The sequence below is a fragment of the Caenorhabditis briggsae genome (genome assembly GCF_000004555.2).
Source record: "Caenorhabditis briggsae complete genome, chrV, whole genome shotgun sequence".
Classification (NCBI taxonomy): domain Eukaryota; kingdom Metazoa; phylum Nematoda; class Chromadorea; order Rhabditida; family Rhabditidae; genus Caenorhabditis; species Caenorhabditis briggsae.
The window spans coordinates 6932294-6953232 of record NC_013488.2 but is presented as its reverse complement, the minus strand read 5'-3'; the positions used below and the strand labels follow the sequence as shown (position 1 = coordinate 6953232).

The 20939-nt window shown below is 37.1% G+C and overlaps 5 protein-coding genes across 5 annotated transcripts; 3 read left to right on the top strand and 2 right to left on the bottom strand.

Annotated features, from left to right (window-relative positions):
• Window positions 1–63: 63 nt before the first annotated feature.
• CBG06591 lies at window positions 64–1972 on the bottom strand (the record flags this gene model as incomplete). The annotated part of the gene is made up of 9 exons (XM_002647464.1): window positions 64–178; window positions 223–290; window positions 338–617; window positions 667–807; window positions 858–999; window positions 1046–1219; window positions 1270–1511; window positions 1558–1807; window positions 1864–1972. The coding sequence occupies 9 exons, from the start codon at window positions 1970–1972 to the stop codon at window positions 64–66; spliced, it is 1521 nt and encodes a 506-aa protein (XP_002647510.1).
• A 2194-nt stretch (window positions 1973–4166) lies between these two features.
• On the top strand, window positions 4167–7624 carry CBG06590 (the record flags this gene model as incomplete). The annotated part of the gene is made up of 7 exons (XM_002647463.1): window positions 4167–4239; window positions 5296–5481; window positions 5543–5885; window positions 5932–6479; window positions 6527–7275; window positions 7322–7407; window positions 7453–7624. 7 exons carry the CDS (start codon window positions 4167–4169, stop codon window positions 7622–7624), a joined length of 2157 nt encoding a protein of 718 aa, XP_002647509.1.
• An 872-nt stretch (window positions 7625–8496) lies between these two features.
• On the bottom strand, window positions 8497–11250 carry CBG06588 (the record flags this gene model as incomplete). Its single annotated transcript, XM_002647462.2, has 8 exons — window positions 8497–8738; window positions 8792–8956; window positions 9009–9080; window positions 10217–10271; window positions 10316–10431; window positions 10478–10864; window positions 10909–11062; window positions 11110–11250. 8 exons carry the CDS (start codon window positions 11248–11250, stop codon window positions 8497–8499), a joined length of 1332 nt encoding a protein of 443 aa, XP_002647508.2.
• A 1542-nt stretch (window positions 11251–12792) lies between these two features.
• Window positions 12793–13776, top strand: CBG27363 (the record flags this gene model as incomplete). The annotated part of the gene is made up of 4 exons (XM_045237212.1): window positions 12793–12898; window positions 12949–13020; window positions 13072–13122; window positions 13607–13776. 4 exons carry the CDS (start codon window positions 12793–12795, stop codon window positions 13774–13776), a joined length of 399 nt encoding a protein of 132 aa, XP_045098560.1.
• Window positions 13777–17230: 3454 nt separating this feature from the next.
• CBG06586 lies at window positions 17231–19495 on the top strand (the record flags this gene model as incomplete). Its single annotated transcript, XM_002647461.1, has 11 exons — window positions 17231–17324; window positions 17407–17466; window positions 17516–17611; window positions 17658–17756; window positions 17798–17860; window positions 18579–18620; window positions 18670–18753; window positions 18860–18922; window positions 18965–19069; window positions 19115–19198; window positions 19251–19495. 11 exons carry the CDS (start codon window positions 17231–17233, stop codon window positions 19493–19495), a joined length of 1035 nt encoding a protein of 344 aa, XP_002647507.1.
• Between the last annotated feature and the right edge of the window lie 1444 nt (window positions 19496–20939).

Sequence of the window (20939 nt, the reverse complement as noted above, 5' to 3'; positions counted from 1 at the left end):
GATGATGATATGCGAGTTTTGAACCCGTATCGTTTATAAATGAACAACAAAAAAAATAGGTGGTTAAGAATATGGCTTGAATTTTCGAAGCATGACGATCCATAAAATAACAACCGTCGACATAATGAATCCGTTCATAATCCAGAGTGGTTTGAGACCAAGAAGTGTGTAGACGTACCTAAAAAAATTTGGTAAGAAGAAGTATTATTTCGAGAAACTTACGATGCATAAGTTGGAGTGATAACCATAACGATGTCATCGAGAATAACGGCTGCTCCTTGCATGACACTCTGAATAACCAGACAATAGAAATAAATTTGATTCAAGCTAGACTAACCTGATCAATCTTTCCCAAAATTTTCGAGTAAATAGTGTCCAAAGAAATACCGGAAGAAGGCATTGTCATTCCAAACACAAATACCATGCAGCATAGGAAAATGTAAGGCTGTGGAGCAATGCCTCCCTCACACCACGAATACTTATCAGGGTCACAACCAGTGTTATCCGTAGAGTTGAAAGAGGCAACTTCTACTCCAATTGACTTGTATGGATAGGTAACAACGTACAACATTGTAAAAAGTGCAATAGAAAACAGGTAAATAAAGCGGGGTTGGACACTGAAAATTGTTAAATATTAGGCTTTAGATTTTAAAGGAAGAAACTCACATGGTTCCCAGTTTGCAGAACATGAAACTTCCAATAACAAACATTGAAAGAATTCCAGAACCTCCCATAAGGAAAGACGTGATTCTTACAGTTTCAATTCCCGTCCATCCGTATTGCACCATCATAAGAATTGGCAAAAGACTAAAAAAACATCTAGATGCTCAGAAATCCCATTAACAGTTAAAACTTACGTTCCAATTGATCTTGCGGTCATTGTCTTTCCGCACTTTGCAATCCAACAAACAAAAACTAGAACCCAATCAATGTTTGCCTTCTTGATCTTTTGAATTCTCAACTTCAACCCTTCCAATTCAAAGATCGACGGCTTCTTTGCTAAAAACACTCAAATAAATATTAGCTAATTATATTTCAAACCTACGTTTTTTTGTTTTTGGCTTTCTTGGTAACTCTCTCATTCCAAAAACAATAATGGCTATGGAGATAAAATTAGTAGAGTTTGCGATCCAAATCGGCGCAGAATACACATGAAACTTTACATGTGGGATAAGTGTGATTCCTGGGTATGGAATAGTTGTGAACGCCATTTGAATCACTGTAAAATAGTAAAGTCTGGTAAAGTACTCTACAACAGAGGGGACTTACATGGACCACAAATTATGGAGAGAGTCATGGAGAGGGACATTGCAGCAAATGCTTTTGATCTATCTTTTGGCATGGAAACGGCGGCAATATATGCACGGAGAATAGATGGGGAGCTTCCAGAAATGTCGAAAAGAATATAACAGAACATCATCATGTAACGCCTTCCAGTTGGGATGTATTCGATACCAAGATAGAGGAAACAGGCTACCATGGCAATAATACGACCAGTAATGAGCGGCCATCTAGAAATTGGCATTATATTTCACCAAAAGTTTGGACTCAACTCACTTCACAGTTTTATATTTGAAACTCCATACCGCAAAGATCAAAACAAAAACCGCATGTGCTGCTTTTGAGGCTGAACTGGCAATACCGAAGAATTGAACTGTGGCATCTGGGTCAATTTGTCGCATGTATGGCCATTCACTCATATGCACAGCAGTTCCCTCGATTGCACCAAGGAATGAAACAAGGGCGGTGATATAGATCAATCGCCAGTTTGTTTCTTCAGCATCTTCATCGGCCAGAGAGAAGCAGTCTATAAGAAATACAGATTTAGAGAATTATCTGTGGAAAAAGCCAACGAATACTTACCTTCTTTTGACTCCAACGAGCTTTCTGATTCCTCTTTCTCCATTGGGAGCCCCGTAGTTCGAAAAATTGGATCCACCGATTTCTCGGCATCTACAACCTTCTGCTTCATGATGCTGTTGCTGCTGCTACTGGCCGAACTGACCCAAGAAGATTTCTAAAGAAGGAGGTACTTCGTTGAGGTTTAAAGTTTGGATAACGGTTTGGTGTTGAACTATCTGAGCACGAAAAGGGTAAAGCTTCCGCGCGGACACAAGAAACACAATTTGTTTTTGCGGAAAGAGAAAGTGGAAAAGTAAACATTCGAAGAAGTGTGTTATTATTTCCTCAGTCTAGTCATAGTTCATGTTCCAATAAAACATGTTTGGCGAACCAATGTACGGTAGATGAAGCTAATGTCAGTTTTTTGTAAGCTTCTTAATTTGTAAGGGAGGTTTTTAGACAGAGGAAACAAGATTCAGATCAAAATGTTACAGATACATCTAATAGGTTGATTAAGGATACATTTTACAAAGATAGTACGCTGTCTCGTTGTTCATTTTGAATGATGACGTTTTTACAAATAAAACACAGCAATCATGTCAGAAAACTTATCTGTTTATTATAAATTCCGAATTCTGAAAACTTCAGAAAAAAATTAATTAGAAGAAGTACATTGTTTTTGCATTTGAGTACTTTTCTGGGCTCTAGAGTAGCTGTTCAGAGTTAAAGTTAAGAGTAATTCAATTTTCAAAATTAAGCTAGAAATTTTTGAAATTATGCTAAAAATTAAGCACATGTCTCTTTTGTAAAAAAGGCCAGTTGAAAAAAACTGTAATTCAGAAAGATGACATTTATTTCCGGTAAATCGATGAAAACAAAAATTTTCATGTCTCACAAGCTGAATAAACAGATGCACCCTTTTAGAAGAAAGACCAAAGTTTATATCATAGAGCAAAAAATGAGGTGCGAGCGCAAAAGTTGTGGAAGGACCACTAAAACAATATGGAGCATGAAAAATAACAAAGTAAAAAAAAAACGACAGGTTGAAGTTCAAAGTCAAGATCAAGAACGTAGGCAGACGGGGATAGTAAAAATTATCTGGGACTTTTCTACGTTTTTATCATGTTTTTTTTTTCATTCGCACTTCCTTCATTTTGTATCCGTCCACCTCCTCCGACGTCTTCTATTCTCTTCTTCCTCCCCTCCTCCGCAATCATCTGCTTCTCTGTCTGTATCACCTCGTCGGTGGCCAATTACTTTTGATAATTTATTACTTGTACGTTCTTCTCTTCTGAAAAAAAATGTCGAGAGAAACTTGTTATTTTATCAATGTAATACGTACCAATTTCATACTCACACCTCCGCACCTGTTATATACTTTGGTCAAACAGTGATCGATGTGAACTGATTTTATGGCATGATTTTGGGAAGATCTTGAATAATCCAAAGAACTAGTATTCTCAAATCACGAGGGTTTTGCAAATTCTGATTTTTCGGAGAAACAAACCATGTGGAGACCATGTGGACCAAACGATTCAAAAAGATCATTTTGAATGAGGATTGATAAGAATGAAGTGTTACATTAAACAGATACCAGGGCCGTGTCTAGATTTTATATTTCTATTCAAATTTGACAAATCTCGAAAAGTTCAAAGTTATGCTTGGAATGTTTTGAATGATCTACTGTCGAATCTTTTTCAACTTTTGACATTTGCTACTTTACAGTACTCAGATCGGTCTTCAAAGAAACAGAAGTTTCACTTGTTTTTTTAAACATGTCATTGTTTTCTTAGCAACTCCAAACAGTTTACTCTCCTTCTTCCCGTATTGTGCTTCTACAACACACTTTTTCTCCTGTCGTGATAGGGAAGTCAAATAATGAGCAACAATACGAAGTGATCCTCGTTCCAAACTGACCGATGGCTGTATTTGGACCGCAGTCTATGAAACCGTTCTGCAAACAGATTCGTCATTGGGAAAATCTAAGAAAAAACAATTGAAAAAAAGAGAAAAGGTGGAGTTGAAAAGAAGCTTACTAGCCAGTTGTCAATGGATCAGAAGTACACGAATTTTTCAATCAATTAAGAACCTTAAAAACCATGGTGTACTTCTAACTTCTGTTGAAAAAAATTAAGGAATCTTTTCAAAAAATTACTTAAATTTTGGGCCGGTTCCGGGTGATAACTTACTTAACAATTGAAATTGTGAGAGAAACAGCATATCAGACCATAGAGCTTCGTGAGATCTATAAAATCCAACAAGAATCGACCAGCATTTAACGGGTGCGGGACGAAATTCAAATAAGGCAATCGACACGGCCAAAAATGCCGGCCTGGATCATAATACCACTTTATAAGCTTATTGGAGATTGTAGACCTCTTCGAGCTTCATCATCTGGTATGCTATTTTGTGCAAAAAATTCTGGGGGTACAACGATTCGAGGGTACAAGGGGGTACAACTGATTTAGGGGTACAAAATCCATGATTCGGGGGTACAAAATCTTTTAGCAAGTTGTATTTTTTGCACTTCTGAATCGAAATTTTGTCTCTAAAAGGTTCGCAGCTTCGTTTAGGTAAACATTTTAAACTCAACGGCACGAAAAAAAAAAATTTACCCAGGCATTTTGTACCCCCGAATCACTAATTTTGTACCCTTAAATTAGCCGGTCAGTGCTGGTCCCGAATCGGTTCTTCAATAGGTATGGTTCCAAGGGGACAACTATAGTAGTACGCGGGTTTGCCACACAACTCCGAACACCATTACATCATTTGAAAATTCTCTAACAGCTGGGTCTCATGAATTCATCATGAATTAATCATGGTCATTTGAGAAAAAAATGATCTGCTGTCTTCTTATCAGTTCCTGTTGCTCCTAAAAATACGTCGATTTGATGTCATTTCAGGTCAGAATGAATCACTTAAAAAAGTGAATTCGTAATTGAACAGATGATTGAAGGTACAAAAAGTTGTGGTACTTGGAAATTATTGACCGGAAACGAAAAATTGAGAATATTCGGTTTTATCTGCGTTTTTTTGTTCATGCACATTTTATGGGTTCTGATGCTTTGACTTTTATAGCATCGGACTTTAATTCTCTTACAGCATACTCAATGTTGTGCAACTTCACACAATTTATCATTATCATCGATTCCATATCGCAAACCAGGACAAAAATTAATTCTGCATCAAATTTCCAGGGAAGCCCTCTCAAAATAATCATAACTCAAAACTGTGTGATTTGAAGTTGCCGCCCACACTTTGAAAATAAGTCTAGTTTCTTTTTATCAGCAAAATAGAATGCTTATCGCATTACGCGTCACTTTCTGAAATGCAGTACAAAAGCAGTCTGGTGGGAGCATCAATTTCAGAACATTTGTTTTATTGGTTATCTGAAAATTATGATCAGGTTGCTGACCGCTATATTACTTTTCTTTATCACTCCCAAAGTATCAGGTGGATGGAAGGATGTGTTCACTCCTAAACCTATTCATGGATTGCACGGGCAATGTTTAAAGGATACCGATACTTGGATGAAATCTTTGGCAGTTGTCGCGACAATTTCAGCAGAATGCATCACTATGAATAAGTGTACATTGAAAGAGCTGAACCTGTTGGAGGATAATCTGTATTCTATTCAACGTAAGTTCAAAGTCATACGCTTTTTCCTGGAATAGTTAAAAACGGAATGTGTTTTTTATAGAACTCGACGCCTTTGGTCAGTTTTCTGGTCCCGGCTTCCTTGAAGTCAAAACTCTTTACGATGGTTCGTACCAAGAATGCCAGAGAATCAGCGGGAAAAAATACGAGACCAACTACAGCTACATGCTCATCACACCTGGAAAAAATGCGTCATGTGCTGTCTCCAACTCTACCTCTGCATACTCTGCCCTCCCGTTCAGAATTGCCACGTGCCTTCCGAAGTCGTGTGATCACCAGGAAATGATTGACATATTCAATCGAATCACACCGTATCCATTGACGGCATGCGCTGCATTCTGTTCCAAGAATGACGTAGAGAAGGATTCAGCTTTCTGGGGATTTTCGTATGTGACGGTTCTTTTTTGTTTACTTACCCAAAAATATTTTTAGGATATTTCTTATGGTTGTCTCTGCTATTGCTCTCCTTGCTTCCTCTGTTGATTATATCAGGGAAACTGTCTACGGAATACCGAGTATCAAAGAGAAAAATACACTGCTGAAAATCCTTTTGACTTACTCTTTGTGGACAAATGCAGAACTTCTGCTGTCAGTCAAAGAACAAAAACCTGGATTCATTAAATCACTGGATTGTATTCGTCTCCTCTCAATGTGTTGGGTAGTCACAGGTCATTCCTTCTTGTATTACATATTATCGGATACTGTGGACCCTCTTCTCAACTTCCCAAAACATTTTTGGAATCATCTTCTACTAAATGCATTTGTATCGGTTGACACGTTTTTCGTGCTTTCCGGAATCGTGGTGGCATATTTATTCTTCAAAATGAAGCCGAACAGAAAACTGGTCTTGAATCCTGTGACATGGATTTTATTCTACGTTCATAGATACTTGAGATTGACTCCTCCAGTCATGCTATTCATTGGATTCTTCACAGTCTACGCCCCCTACATTCAAGGACCATTTTCAGCATCAGAACTGAGTGAATATAACCTTAAAAACTACACAGAAAATATGTATCTTTTTCAGACGGGATGTACCCACAGATCCAAGGTTGCCAAAAGTTCTGGTGGCAGAACCTGCTCTATATCAACAACTTTGACAAAAGCGATAGCACTCAGGATAGCTCATGTTATGGAATCACTTGGTACTTGGCTGTGGACACTCAATTATATCTTGTCGCCCCGATTTTACTGATCGCTCTATATTTTTCATTTGCCGCTGGTACTGCGTTAATTGTAGCTGGATGTGTGGGAAGCATTATCACAACTTATATTTTGTTCGGAATTTACGATGTGCCAGCAGATATTATTGGAAATGGAGATCAAAACAGTTTCTTTGATATTGCCTATTCTAAACCATGGATCAGATGTCCCCCATATCTTATTGGATTGCTCACAGGATACCTACTAGCCACTTATGGTAACCGGAAGATCAGATTAAACTGGGTTTTGGCTGTAGCTGGTTGGATCACAGCATTCATCATCGCAGGCTTTTGTCTATTTGCGACTTACGATTACGACAAAGGTGCTCACTGGAGCACATTCACAAGAGCAACATTTTACAATTTCCATCGTGTGGGATGGGGAGTTTTTATTTGTTGGGTGGTGGCTGCTAATCATATGGGATGGGGTGGACCTATCAACAATTTTATGTCCCACCCAATCTGGCAACCGTTTGGAAGACTGTCCTACTGTGCTTATATTGTGCATTGGATGGTTTTGTTCTACTACTTGAATGTTGGAGGAACTCTTCATTATTCATCGGCTTGGGAAGTGGTGAGTAAATATTTTTGGAAAATTATTCTATAAGTTTTTTTTTCAGTTTTTGTACGTTGCCATACCTGCCACACTCCTATCATACGTGCTGGCTTTCTTCTGGAGTTGCTTGTTTGAGGTTCCAATCTTAAAGTGAGTCCGATAATTGACTTCCAAAAACTGAAAAGCTAATTTCAGACTAGAAAAGATGCTTATCGAAAGTGTGATTGGCGGGTCCGGTAGAAGTTCTTTAAAAATTGAAGCCACTGAAACCAATAATTTGAAAGAATCGCCAATTTTGGATAAGAAACTTGAAGTTGGATGGGGATCTGATGTTGAAGAGGGAAAGCGTGAAGAAGAGAAACTTTAGATGCTCCTTTTATTTCTTTTTGAAATTGCGATCTCGATAATATCTCAATTTATTTATTACATTTTTTAATACTCGGTTCAGGATCTGTACTTCAGATTTAAAAATAAAAATTTGCTTGCTAATTTTCTGAAATAATTTGACATAGGTCCAAAAAAGTTACAGTACCTTGAACAGAGAATCACAATAAGAAAATTTGTACTTGAAGTTTTGTTCATTAAAATCTTTTCTTTCATTATCGACACATAACGTTGTGCAATTCATCAAAAATGTGATTTATCAAGTTTCTTTGTGCCTTCTTATCACACTTCATGTAGACTTCCATAAGGAAAATTCAGAATTATTTTGATCTACATCAAAGTTCACTTCACATTGTCTAAATGACGTCATGATATTTTTTTTATCGTCTCAAATTTGAGCAAAAAAGTTAGGAGCAAGAACTTGATGGTTATTGGATCTGGAAATAAAAAGAAACACCTGAATAAAATATTCATTGAAGTTTAAGCAATTGAACTTTGATTTAAAGTAAAAAAGCTGATGACAGAATATCTGGTTGGAGAAAAAGAAACTCAACACATAGCGATATCAACTTGGAATGCTAAATTGGAAAAGATAACTCTTAGGTGGCGGGGAGAAATATATAATTGCGTCTTTGATGATGTGTGAATTATTATTTCCGGTGCACAATGTATAGAAACGAGTAATGGGAGTAGCTATATCCAGGAACATGAAAGCTAGATTGATCTGATGTGCGGGCAAAGTTAAGATATGGAGTTCGGATAGAATTTGATTGTGAGGGAGGCCATTCACATAGTCAGTGCAAAGGAATAGAAAACAAAAACCCTACAAAAGAAAGTTCTTTTGAAAGTAGAAAATCAAGAGTTCAACTTGTCCAGCTGTACCCCAAGCTCGATAATCGCTGCCTCGAGAGATCCTTCTTTTGCCTCCATTCGATCCTCCATCTCGGCTATGAGCTGCTTCTGGATAATGTCCAACTCGTTGTTGATCTCCACGTTAGTGTTCTGACAAATATTCAACTCGCGGCCAAGTTTTTGCTGAGCCAGAGACATTTGATAGATGGTTTCTTGAAGCTTGAAGATGTAGTCTTCGTTGCTAACTGGAAGATGTTTATTCACGATGATTATGAACCTTATGAAGTCTTGGTCATACCTTTCTTGTCGGCTTTCTTGGAATAAACCTCGTTGTTGTCCTTTTCCTGGCGAAGTCTCTTTTTCGGGGGGCACTCTGGATCCTCGTTCACTCTTTTTTGACTCGATGACGTCTCTGGTGCGTTGACAAGTTCGACCATATCAGAGTAGGCTTTGTTGAGGTAATCTAAAAACAGGATTTCCATTAAAGTGGGAATTGAAAACTTTAAGATCCTCACATTGATGACTGAGTTCGATCCTGCGAGCAATAAGCCCGAACTGATTCCACTGCCATTGAGTAGCATGAGGTGCTGGAAAATTAGAAATTAGATTCACAGGATGATGAGGATCTTACCCATTTGTTGAGTGATTTTGATCAGCTCATTCACATAGTCACTTGGGAGAAGAAATGAATGAGGTTCTGGCTCTTTTAGCATTTTGTTTGAGCTCATACTAACTCTGGAGAGAAGTCGAAAAGCAACTGGAGATTATTGTGCAGATAATGAGCCACCAAAGGTGGGCGGGGCATAAAAGTAACCTGATATGCCAATTAGGTGGACGTGTGGAAGCAGGGCGTCATCCTACATGATTTACAACAGGCTTGCCGCTTTGGAGTCAATGTGTTTATTCTTTCGAGTTTTTGTATGTGCCGACACATCGCCAGACGTGCAGACCTTTCGGGTTGTAAATTAAGATTATATGACCTGTCAAAAAAAAACTGACTGAAGTACACTGATTGATTCAAAATGATTAACATGAATTATTTTAAGATCAATTATTTGATGACTAGAAACTTCGAATTGAATATGCATTTCAATTCAATAAGATATACAAAAACCTATTTTTCATTTAAAAATGGTGTTTTTGGCCATTTTCAGTAGTCTGTACCTGGACTCCACTATTCAACATGTACCGTAAAACCTGTATTAGAAAGGCCGGTTCTTCTATTGTTCCAAGGTACCTCCGGAGGGCCCTTTTCTTACAGGGGCCCTTCAATCAGAAAGGCCCTTCTGTTTTTTCGGCCAGTTTTTTTCGAAATTATCGAAAAATTCGAAAAAATTTTGTCCAAAATTCATGAAAATATGCCAATTTCACCAAAATTTAGCAAGATTTTCATCGAAAAATAGAGTTTCAACAAATTTTTATTAAATTGTGAAGTTCCCGGAATATTTTCCACTGAAAAAGTACAGAAATTTTCTAATTTCAAAACACATTTTGAAGGGGGGGGGGGTCCTTTTTCATAGAGTGCCCTTCTATTTTTTTGGGGGGGGGGCTTCTATTTTTCCAAGCCCCTCTCGGAGGGCCCTTCTATTAGAGGGGCCCTTCTAATACGGGTTTTACGGTATTCCTTTTTCAAAAAGAATATATTATCACCACACAAAAAAAACTAACTATTATCGGAAAACCGCATGACCCCCAATCTCATCTAACCAGGATCTCATCTAACAGTCAAATGTGTTTCTATCGTACGTTCCATTTGTCTTCATTTGCATTTCTCGGAACTGAAATTTATCTTTTCAGAATACATATATCTTCCATACTGTACCTGAGGAAATGAAGTCAACCAGACGGTATCGAGTGTTTCACCAGTAACATTCATTTTTATCATCTCCCGCATACAAGCAATTGTTCCGAAATCAAAAGTTGTCAACATCTTGTTTGCTGAAAACAAAAAATAGAATGATTTAAGAAAGAAACTAGAGTTTACCTGTTACCATCTGACTTTTAAATAGCTCGTTCAGATACTCTACACCCAGTATACAGACTCCATGTCTTTTCCATTTTGAATGACACTCCTTATCAAATCCATTTGGTCCGGTGAAGTCCCAATGTGTCAGTCTTGTGAGAATATCATTATGATTCTGTGTACAGTTAGATTCCATTTGGCCATCCAATCCCAAATAATTTTCATAAAGTGTCTGAACGAGCATCTCATCAACTCCGTAGTTGTCGTTATCATCGAACAATTTAATGATTTTGTGCATATTGAGTTTCTCGAAAATCGATTTCACGAATACTTTGGAAATGATTACTTGGTTCATGCTCTTCCGAACTCTCATCCTTGTATGAAGAATCTTATCAGGAACACCGGTTTCTGAAAAAAACAGAAACCGTTTATTCAAATCTAACCATACTTACCATTTTTGAAAAGTTTCATTCCAGCTGGTGTCCAATCTGCTTTTGTGTTGTATCTAGAGCTCAATCCAAATTCAAATCCCATAATATTGGTGTAGTTGAGAAGCTCACTGAGGTCCGAAAGTTGATAAGGAGTTTTGATGACCAAATCAAAGTTCTCAATAAGTGTATTATGTGCATCATAATACAAATGTTCTAGCTTACCTGCAGAATAATGGCATGATCCCATTTTCTATCCAGAATAGTTTGAAGGCAATCGAAATGCGCAGGATCTTGTCCATGACCTCCACTATCCAAAATGTATTCATTTTCCAGAACAATCACATTTTCAAAACAATCACTCATACTTCTGACAGAGTTCTTCGAGCGGTACTTTTTGCATCCATAATAAAGCAAAATGTGTTATCCGGATGATAAGATAACGACAAAAGCGCCTCTTGAAGCTCATAGATCTTGTAAATAGTTCTGACAAATGCAATTGGTCTGTTCAAGGGTAGGAATGAAGGCATATCCCCATAAACTCGTTGTCTGATAGATGAACAATCCATTGGTAAATCGAAAAGACGATCTTGATCGAGTTTCATCCGTCCATTGTTCACATATAGCTCAATCGTGTCTTTATTTCCTTTTACCATTTCATACATGCTACAAATCCGAAAAAAAGTAAAAATCCAATAGAATGGGAAGACACTGAATTTAATTTTGGGTTCCGTAACCGTTTGTATCGTATTCCAAACATATCTGAAAGCACAGCCTGTGTCACGATATCATTCCAGGGAATCGGGAGGACAGAGTAGTTGGGAAGTTCAAAGAACTTTTGACGTATAACAACACCAAATTATTAACTGCGAACAGCGAAGATCCAGGAGATTTGTTTTTCTTGAAAGCAGAAAACATCGTTTAGAGAAGTTGCTTTCAAATGAACACCCAATCGAAATGTTGTTGAAGAAATATCCTTATTTCCTTTTTTTTAAAGATCCTTTTCGCCGCCTATCGGCGGCTACAATCTTTTAGCTGCATTTAAAACATTGATCTCAAAAACCGGGAAGGAATAGAAAATGAAGTTTTAGTTTATTGCTTGAAATGGGGACTCTTACCTCTTACAAGGGATACGGCATGCTACAAATATATTTTCAGTCTAATGGACTTTCTAACATAGAATCCTAGCTGATAAACATCTCTGAATTCCCACGATTTAGTTTTTCGGTATATTCGTACAACTTCAGTGAAAGAGGTGGAAGCATTGAAAAATTTCCGAAAGTTCCCACCACGTCATCTTCTCTTTCCAATTTTCTAATTTCACTTAGTTCTGCCACTCCTGACACAAAAAAGACATTATGCTCAAAAAAGAGAAATCCATTTTGACATCTCAACTACTACACCTCCGCTCGCTCTTCTCTCTTTCTCTTTTTGCCCATTCGCCAGACCATAAAATGACGGTGTTAGTTCATAATGTGACTCGGGGGGAAATGGGCAAGATTTGCTCGAAACCGCTGTCCCGAATTGGTGTGCTCTTTTGCTCTTTATGTCTTTTATTTGATCCGTAGTGGTGTTCTTTAGCCACACCCCTTTTTTCTCTTTTTTTGGGAGATATAGCAATCTAGAAGCACACCCCCGGAAATTACTATTCACATCTCTACTAGCCAGACCTTTTCGTTTTTTCATCGTCTCGCCAGATTGAAACCTAGACACCGTGATTAATTTTGGGTTTTCTCTTATCCATTTCATGCACTGCTTGGCACGAATGTGTGCCTGGCACCCCATTCAATGTTGAAGCATATTTGATAGTTTAGTTTCACAATTGCCAAATTCACTCTATCAAATCTGAACTTTCTCTCAATTGGAAATTGTTATTGTTTCAGCTTTGAAGTTCGCAATACCAGTGAAATGTCATCCAACCGTGCTGCGAAGACAACTCCAACTTTCAATCCGGAAAAACCGAAAACTCCAACTTACTATGTCGACGCCCTCATAAGAGTGGTTCAGCGCATGGGTAAGCAAATCAAAATTCTAGAACTTTCTTCCAAAAAAATACACTTCTAGCTCCACGCGCTTCGCCTAGCCAATGGAATCGCCTTGGCATCACTGCAAGAAACATCGAGCTGAGCCACGAGCGTATGTTTTTTGAAGAAAGTTGAACATTCGAGCACAAATGAAATATTTCAGACTTCCTCGAGAAAGTTGGCGGATCTTCAACTTCGACAACAGAAAGTGTTGGTGAGTACAAATCAATTACATGTACAGTGCGGAATATATGAAAAACGTGTTACTCAGCTGATTTAGATCATTTTCAGGAGTCTAGAGCTCGGCTGTCAAGCTTCCGATCATTTTGAAAATTTTGGAAAATGTAGACCTAAATTGAGAACTTTGCACGCACAGAATTTTTAAAAATTTTTAGTTTTCCAGCTATTGGCTAAAAAAAAGACCTCCTTTTTTCCTGTTTGTGTACTAGAAACGTTAAAAAAGAGTGTGTCTTTTGGAAACCAGTAAATAGCTGAAAAATAAGAATTTTCAAAAATTCTGTGAATTCAACTTACAATCTGCCATTCTACACTCTCCAAAATTTTCTAGGTGATCGAAAACTTGACAACCGAGCTCTAGACCCCAGAAAATGGTCAGAAGCAACTGAAAAAAAACGATTTTTCACATATTTATAGCCAGCTCTGCAATTTTAAATAAAGTTATAAACCTTTGTTTTTAGTTCCAATCGATAGAGAGACAATCAGAGGTTTGGAATTGCGCTGCTTTAAGATTCAGGACGACATCGAATCTCTCCAAAGACAACTCAATGCCAAAAAGCGGGAGTTAAACGAGATGATCGAGGAGCTGGCATTCCGTGAAGATGACGTCCAGGGTCCGTCGTCGAGATGAGCCTCAGGTGTGCACAAAAATGCTTTTTTGATATATTTTTTGAAAGAATTTTCAGAATCCACACTGCCGATTCGCGCCACTTCCCCGACCTACTATTTTTCACAACTTGATTTTCTGAAAAGTATATTTATTCTGAACGATGTCTCTCTGTCACTTTCTCAATTAGACCACACTTTCTCGTAATTTTTTTTCTATTTTTTCTATATTTCGTATTAGAACTTTTATGTCATTAGATCGCGTTAAAGACTATTCTGAATTCCGCAATGGAAACCATTACTGAAAATTTATAACCAAAAAAAACCTGTCCATAAATTTGTTAAATTTGCTTCGATTAATTAATCACTTTGAACTCTTGCAATCAGAAATTGTTTTAAATTTTTCTTCAAAGATCAAAGAAACATCCGCTAAAACATCTTTAAAAATCAGAAACAATCAAAGTAGCTGTTTTTCAAAGTAAGAAACACATCAGACTGCTTCCAATGAGAAATAATATATAACAGCTTCTTCGTCTTTTTCTATTATGTCGGATTGTAACATCAAACTACATTTCATGAGAGCAAGAGACGATAGACATTGAGCATACATTGATTATACTCAATTCTATAAATTTCGTATTCTTTTTATGTTATTTATGTATAATCCTCTCCTCCATTTCTCTATTTCCTTTATCATTGCTCATTCCTAACACCCGCGCTCTCACTGTACTTTACACCCTGGAACGATCTCTCACTCCATCCAACGCTCTCTCCCCATGACGCATTCGTCCCAAGACTTTTGACTCCACCCCCAACGATCTGACGACCAACTTCCATCAATCCATCTCTCATTGTTACATTCGTCCCAACAGGAGACGGTCGCCCAAGACCGTCCTCCACCTTTTTCCCCCCTTTTGTTTCTTTCTTTCTTTACTTTGTTACTTGTTATAATTTGTATACTTTGTTAACTCTTTCTTATATAAAGGTTTAATTACCCAAGTTTGAAATACCACACGTGTCATCTACACGAGTAAAGCATTCTACCACACACTAGCTGGAGTTGCCATAGGACAAGGACAGCTACACACCCGACCACCATTTGCATTTTAGTTTATTGATGTCCGTGTAATGGACTTTCACTAATAATTGTCTTTCAAAATGCGAAGCAAACTTCTCTTAAAGAGCCTGGTGATTCTCTGCTCAATCTTAAAACTACAAAAAGATAAAACCACTAGATATCGATTTTTTGCGAAAAAAAATCAAAAAAGGATTTATAGGCCCTGAAAATATCAAATAAACAATTATTTTCAGCCATGTCAAAGAATTGCTAATGCGCTCGAACAAACACCCGTTAAACTTTAAATCGTTAATGAAAAATACTCACAACAAGGGTACGGTAGAGCTCATCTGCAAGTCTTCTGCCTCGCTAACAAACATTTTCTCGGATGTTTATATTTTGTTCATGATTCGAGAGAAATATACAAAATTAGAATTAGGAACAAATGTTCACCTCTAAAAGTTAGTTTTCACCTCATTTTCCTCATGCCATCTCTTTTCTTTCTTCTCTCGTTGGCTATCCTTCAGCGATAGCTATTGCATACCCGCCTTTTCATTGCACTCTTACCAACCGTTTTCCTTTATTCTTCCCCCAATACACATGCACACAGCAGTTTTTCTCGTGTCAAGTTGTGTCATGTTAGATGTCCATCTCTTTTTGAAAGAGTGTGAAACACACACGAATTTTATTTACCTTACCTACATAGTACATTACCAACCCTTCTTGTCAGTTACTATCAGTTTCACGACCGACCCGCATTAATTATCTTTTTCCCCAATTTCAACATAAAAGGAATTTCGCTTTTATTTGCCCTCTTGAGTAGAAATGTTGTTAACAGTTACGAGCTGCTAATTCGAACAATTTAGGGGATTTTCTTTTTGCACGCTCTGCAGAATCGTGCGATTTTCAACGCTTGTCTTCTTGTCCACCCTTGTTTTGTACCTGTTCCTCCGTTTGACACAGCAGGGATACTTCTTCGATCGTCTGCGTCTCTGTATAGAATTAGATATATTTCGAAGAATTGCGTGTAAACAGAAACTTGCCATTTGAATTTGTTTCTTTTTCTGCATGACAGTTTGTCACCAGGGACTTACAATTAGAGTGTTGTATATTTTTTACTAACAAGATTGAAAAAAAAAACCCGTCCAAAATGTTTCTTTCGAGTGGTTATGAAGGTCGCAAACTGTAAACTAAAAAATGAATATTTTAAAGGTGGGGATGGGGGCAGGAGATTTGTCTGAGTTTTTTTGTAGCTAGGGTATGCATTCTACCGTGACGGTGTACAACGCTTAATGTCACTCTGCATACAGCTGTCGCTCTCGCCGTTATGTATGCAATCGGGCGGCCGCTTTCTCTTTGCCCGCGTTGCTCAGTTCGGTAGCGGCGCCGCACCCTCAATCCTCGCCCCTACAAGTTCAACACCTCGAGGGGCGTATATAAATGGAATTTCGAGAACAATTTTTTTTCATGTCCCCCCACCTTTAAAAACCAAGTTTCAAAGAAATGTTAGCTTTTTTTAAAATCAGATCTTAGGCAATAAAACGTATGTTACTGTACAAAAATATATTTCAGTATATTAGTTCTCTTTCTTCTTGTGATCCCCATTTTCAGTAGAATTCCTTTTTGGTTTTCTTTTTTACTTTGATTTTCATACTTTCCTTCTCACTCCTTTAAGAGAAGTCTCCAAACAAAATTTTTATTGCATTAAAATACCGTAAAAACTCTATTAGATAGCCATGGCACTCTATTGTTCGGGGGTGGTCTGGGGTGGCACTGTATTAAGGGGTGGCATTCAATTAGAGGCTGGCACTTTTTTGTTGAGAACCAACTTCTACTGAAACTCATCACAAAAGGACTCGATTTTCAACTTTTTCATGAAATGACTTTCGAGGTTTTCTTGACTTTTCTACTTCCTTTTTAGAGATTTTCGGAATCCGATATTATCCTGAAACCTTTTTGACAAATACAGTATCTTTTTTGAGCTTGAAAAAGGCTAGAAACTTAGTAAATGGTTTTTTGTGTTTCTCTTCAACTTTCACCACAGTGACATCAAATCCGCAGTGGCATTATATTAGGGGCTGGCACTCTATTGTTCGGAGTTGCTCTGGGGTGGCACTATATTAGAGGCTGGCATTCAATTAGAGGTGGCTATCTTATAGAGTTTTTACGGTATTGGATGTTATGTATTTTCCTATTATTATTTCCACAAAATTTAAAAAAAATCCAAAACCCCCGAAAAGATTTTTTGGGGATTTTGGGTTTTTTAAAAAATTTTTTAAGCAATAATAGGAAAAAACATAATTTAAAAACTATTTTCATGTAATTAAAATTTTTCTAGAAGCCACCCTTTGATTATTTCCTTATTTATTAAATTTCCTATTTCAGAGATCACTAAACTTGTTCGTCATTAACCGTCTTCATCATGAACAGCATCTACACCGCCGAGTTCGATGAGAATCACCCATACCCTGTCACGGCCTATACAAATGCATTGTGCACCTATATCCATCAACTTGGTAAGATATTTTGATTATATTATTTGTGTTATTGTAAAACTAAATTTCTAAGAAATTGAATTATATACTCTCCCATTTTCAGCTCTGGATGACACTGGCGCTGTGGCAAAAGTATGCAGTAATATCGAAAAGAGTTACGAGTGTGAGATTTAAAATTTTTCAATATCATGCATTTCATATCATATTTTCAGATTTCGTACGAAAATCTTCAGAAGGTTCTTGGACAAATGCAGATAAAGCGGTCCAAGCTCTCAAAGAGCAAAATGCAACAAATGGCACTCTTAAAGGTTAGATGTTTTTGTAGAACAAGTAAAAATTAAAAACCATTTTTAGCCAAGGTCAAACAACTTGAATCGGATAAAGATAGAGCTGATGCTAAGATTGCCAAATTGACCAAACGTGTACAATTGAAAGAAGGAATCCAGTTGACAGGTGAGGGAATAATTGTTTCTAATACAACCTCAAACTTTCAGCTAACGGCAGAATATTCGCAAGCCAAAAAGTGGAGAAAAATCGAGATTATGACGACTTGAATAGTATGTTTTCTTACAACCAGTGTATCCTTTCAACACGGCTTCGAAACATTTTTTGAATAATTTCTCGAAAGTTTTTCAAATTTTTTGAGGAATTTTTTAAAACGAATAGATTTCGACATGGGGGCCTAACTTCAACGAGTTGGGTTTTCTAGGCCACCAGCTTTTTTGGCCTAGGAATGGTCTAACATGCCCCTTGTGTGTTTTCTAGGTCATTTTCACATGGTGGCCTAACTTTTGCAATTTGGGTTCTTTAGGCCACCATGTCGAAATGACCTAGAAAATACACAGATGAATATCAGACCATTTTTAGGTCATTTCGACATGGTGGCCTAGAAAGCTCAAGTTGCAGAAGTTAGGCCACCATGTCAAACTGGTTTAGAAAACACACCAGGAACATGTTAAACCATTTCTAGGCCAAAAAAGTGGTGGCTTAGAAGACCCAACTTGCACATGTTAGGCCACCACTTAAAAATGACCAAATAAACGAGAAAACAATGTCAGCAACGACACTCTGAAATCCCACATTGAAATTTCGAGGAACTCGTTCCCCGGAATATGTCTTGAAAAAGACATTTTTCGAGATTTTTTTTTTGAAAAGACACACTGATTACTACTGATTTGAAATAACTTTGATAAATTTGAAAAATGCAATTTTTCAAACCAAATTTCCTCGTTCCCTCTGCACACAACACGAAATTAACCGTTTTGTGATTTCCAGAGAAGATCGAGAAGCTACAGGACAATGTACGTCAAATTTCAGGTGAGGCTAACTATAATTTCTTATTATAATTCGGATAGTTTGCGTTTAGAGAGAAACACCGAACTCCAGATATCAAAAAACTCGATGGAAGCGGTAAATGAGAAGCAAACAAAGAAAATCAAACAGATAGAAGGTACATATCTTCTTATTCATTTTAGATTTTTATTTTAGAATCTTTCAAATTGTCTGAATTTGCTCTTTCTTGATTTGGAATTTGAACAACTAAATTATTTTTCCAGCTGAAAGTACCAAGCTCAAAAAGGAGTTAAAACAGAAGGAGGAGAAGTTGAAAAAGACCTACAGTGAGTTTTTTGAAAAATATCTTCAAAAAAAACATTCTTTAGTATCCAGTGAACGAATGAGATTCAATTCTACTCAATTGGAAAAGAAAATATATGGTTTTAGTCAGAAAATGGAAGCGAAGGTTTCAGAAATTAACAAACTGAAAGGTAGGCCTCACTAAGTTTAAGACGCGATAAAATCAGGATTTTAAGAAAAAATCGATGAGATGAAGACTCGATGCCGGACATACGCAGGTCAGCTTCAAATTGCTACACAAGAAAATTTCAACCTGGAGAGTGAGTCATTGTTTTTCCAAGCATCACGTCGAATTTGAATTTCCATTTATAGATCAACTCGAAATCCTTTCTTTGTATGAGCCAGCATACAAGGAGGTACGAGTCGAGGAGCCCAGTGATAAGCAATCAGAGAAGGAACCACTAGTAAAGCAAGTCAAGGAAGACAACGAGCAGCTTAAAACGGAGGAGGAGGTCCATAAGGAGAAAGCCAAAGATTTTGTTGGAGAAATCGACAAAAATCCAATAGATCTCGAATGCGAAGAAAATCAAATCGACTTCGAAGATCTGAAACTATGAATATTTGTATGTCTTGAATCTATCAGCCAGTAGCAAATTCTTTCTTTTTTGCTGTTGTTCTTATTTTCTAACGATACCATATCTTCTCTTTTTTAACTTTCTCCATATCTTCACTTTCTATGACTCCGTGCATGACACCTCTCCCAAAAATAGTGACTGTTATTGAATGTATGAGCTTATTTTTCGTATGATGATTCTCAACCTGTTCAAAAATTTTTTTTTTCCATAATACCTCATGACCCCCAATTCCCTCACCCTTCTTCATCTCTTTCTCCCATTTTTTAAACGACCTCCAATTTTCCGAATTTCTCAACCCCCTTCATTGTTCTCGGTTTTTTAATGTTATAAATAAAATGTTTATAACAAATGCGTTCGTTTTTTTATTCTCCTAAAAAAACTTCAGGATGAAACTTTTAGTTTTCCTGAAGAAAAGAAGCACTAAACGTTATCTTCAGAATATCTCGGGTTCAATTGAACGCAAGGCGAGAAGACGTACGTCAGAATCCACATACCATCTCCGTATGGAGTGCTTTTGTCGTTTTGTTCCGGTGGGGACGCAGAAAACGGGAATATGAGAAAATGAAATTCAAGAAAGTTTTCGGACAAGCGAAATTTAGTGGTTGATCTATGAATGTAAAACGGTTACTGACGTTTTCGGTCATATTGATTTCTAAAGAAATTCATAGCCCATTTAAGCTGAAAACTTTAGAGAAAATACAGAAAAACTGTGATTTTAGTTTTTTTTTTGAAATCTAGGATGGTTTTGTATCCCAAAACTTGATACTTGTCATAGTCGAAAATATTGTGTTAGTTTATTATGTTTCTTTTCTATATATTTTGCTTGACCAACAGATAAGTTGCATATGAAAGCTAGCAATATGGTAATTGCTGCCAGTTTCAGATTATCACTGATAAACTATTTGTGATATTATTATAGATAGAGTTTATCCGTTGACAAAAATTTGAGATCTTTCACAGGAATCGAGATAATTGAGCTCAAAGATGACAGGTTGGGTGCGCTTCTATTTGAGTAAATACGAAATATGAACGAGATCATCGAGGAGTTGGCATTCCGTGAAAATGACAGCCAAGGTTTTCGTCGAGATGGGCATCAGGTGATGTATATCACAGAAATGGTTTTTTAAAGGATGATAATTCTAGAATTTTCAGAATCCACACTGCCATTTAGCGCCACTTCCCCATCCTACTATTTTACACAACTCGACTTTCTGGAAATTATATTTATTCTGAAAAATTTATCTCATACTTTCCTGTCGCTTTTACAATCAGATCACACTTATAAAAAACTTTTTTTATATTTCTTGTTAGAACTTTTTCATAATTAAATCGCATTAAAGGTGGGGGGACATGAAAAAAATAATGTTCTCGATATTTCGTTTAAATATGCCCCTCGAGGAGTTGAACTTGTTGGGGCGATGATTGA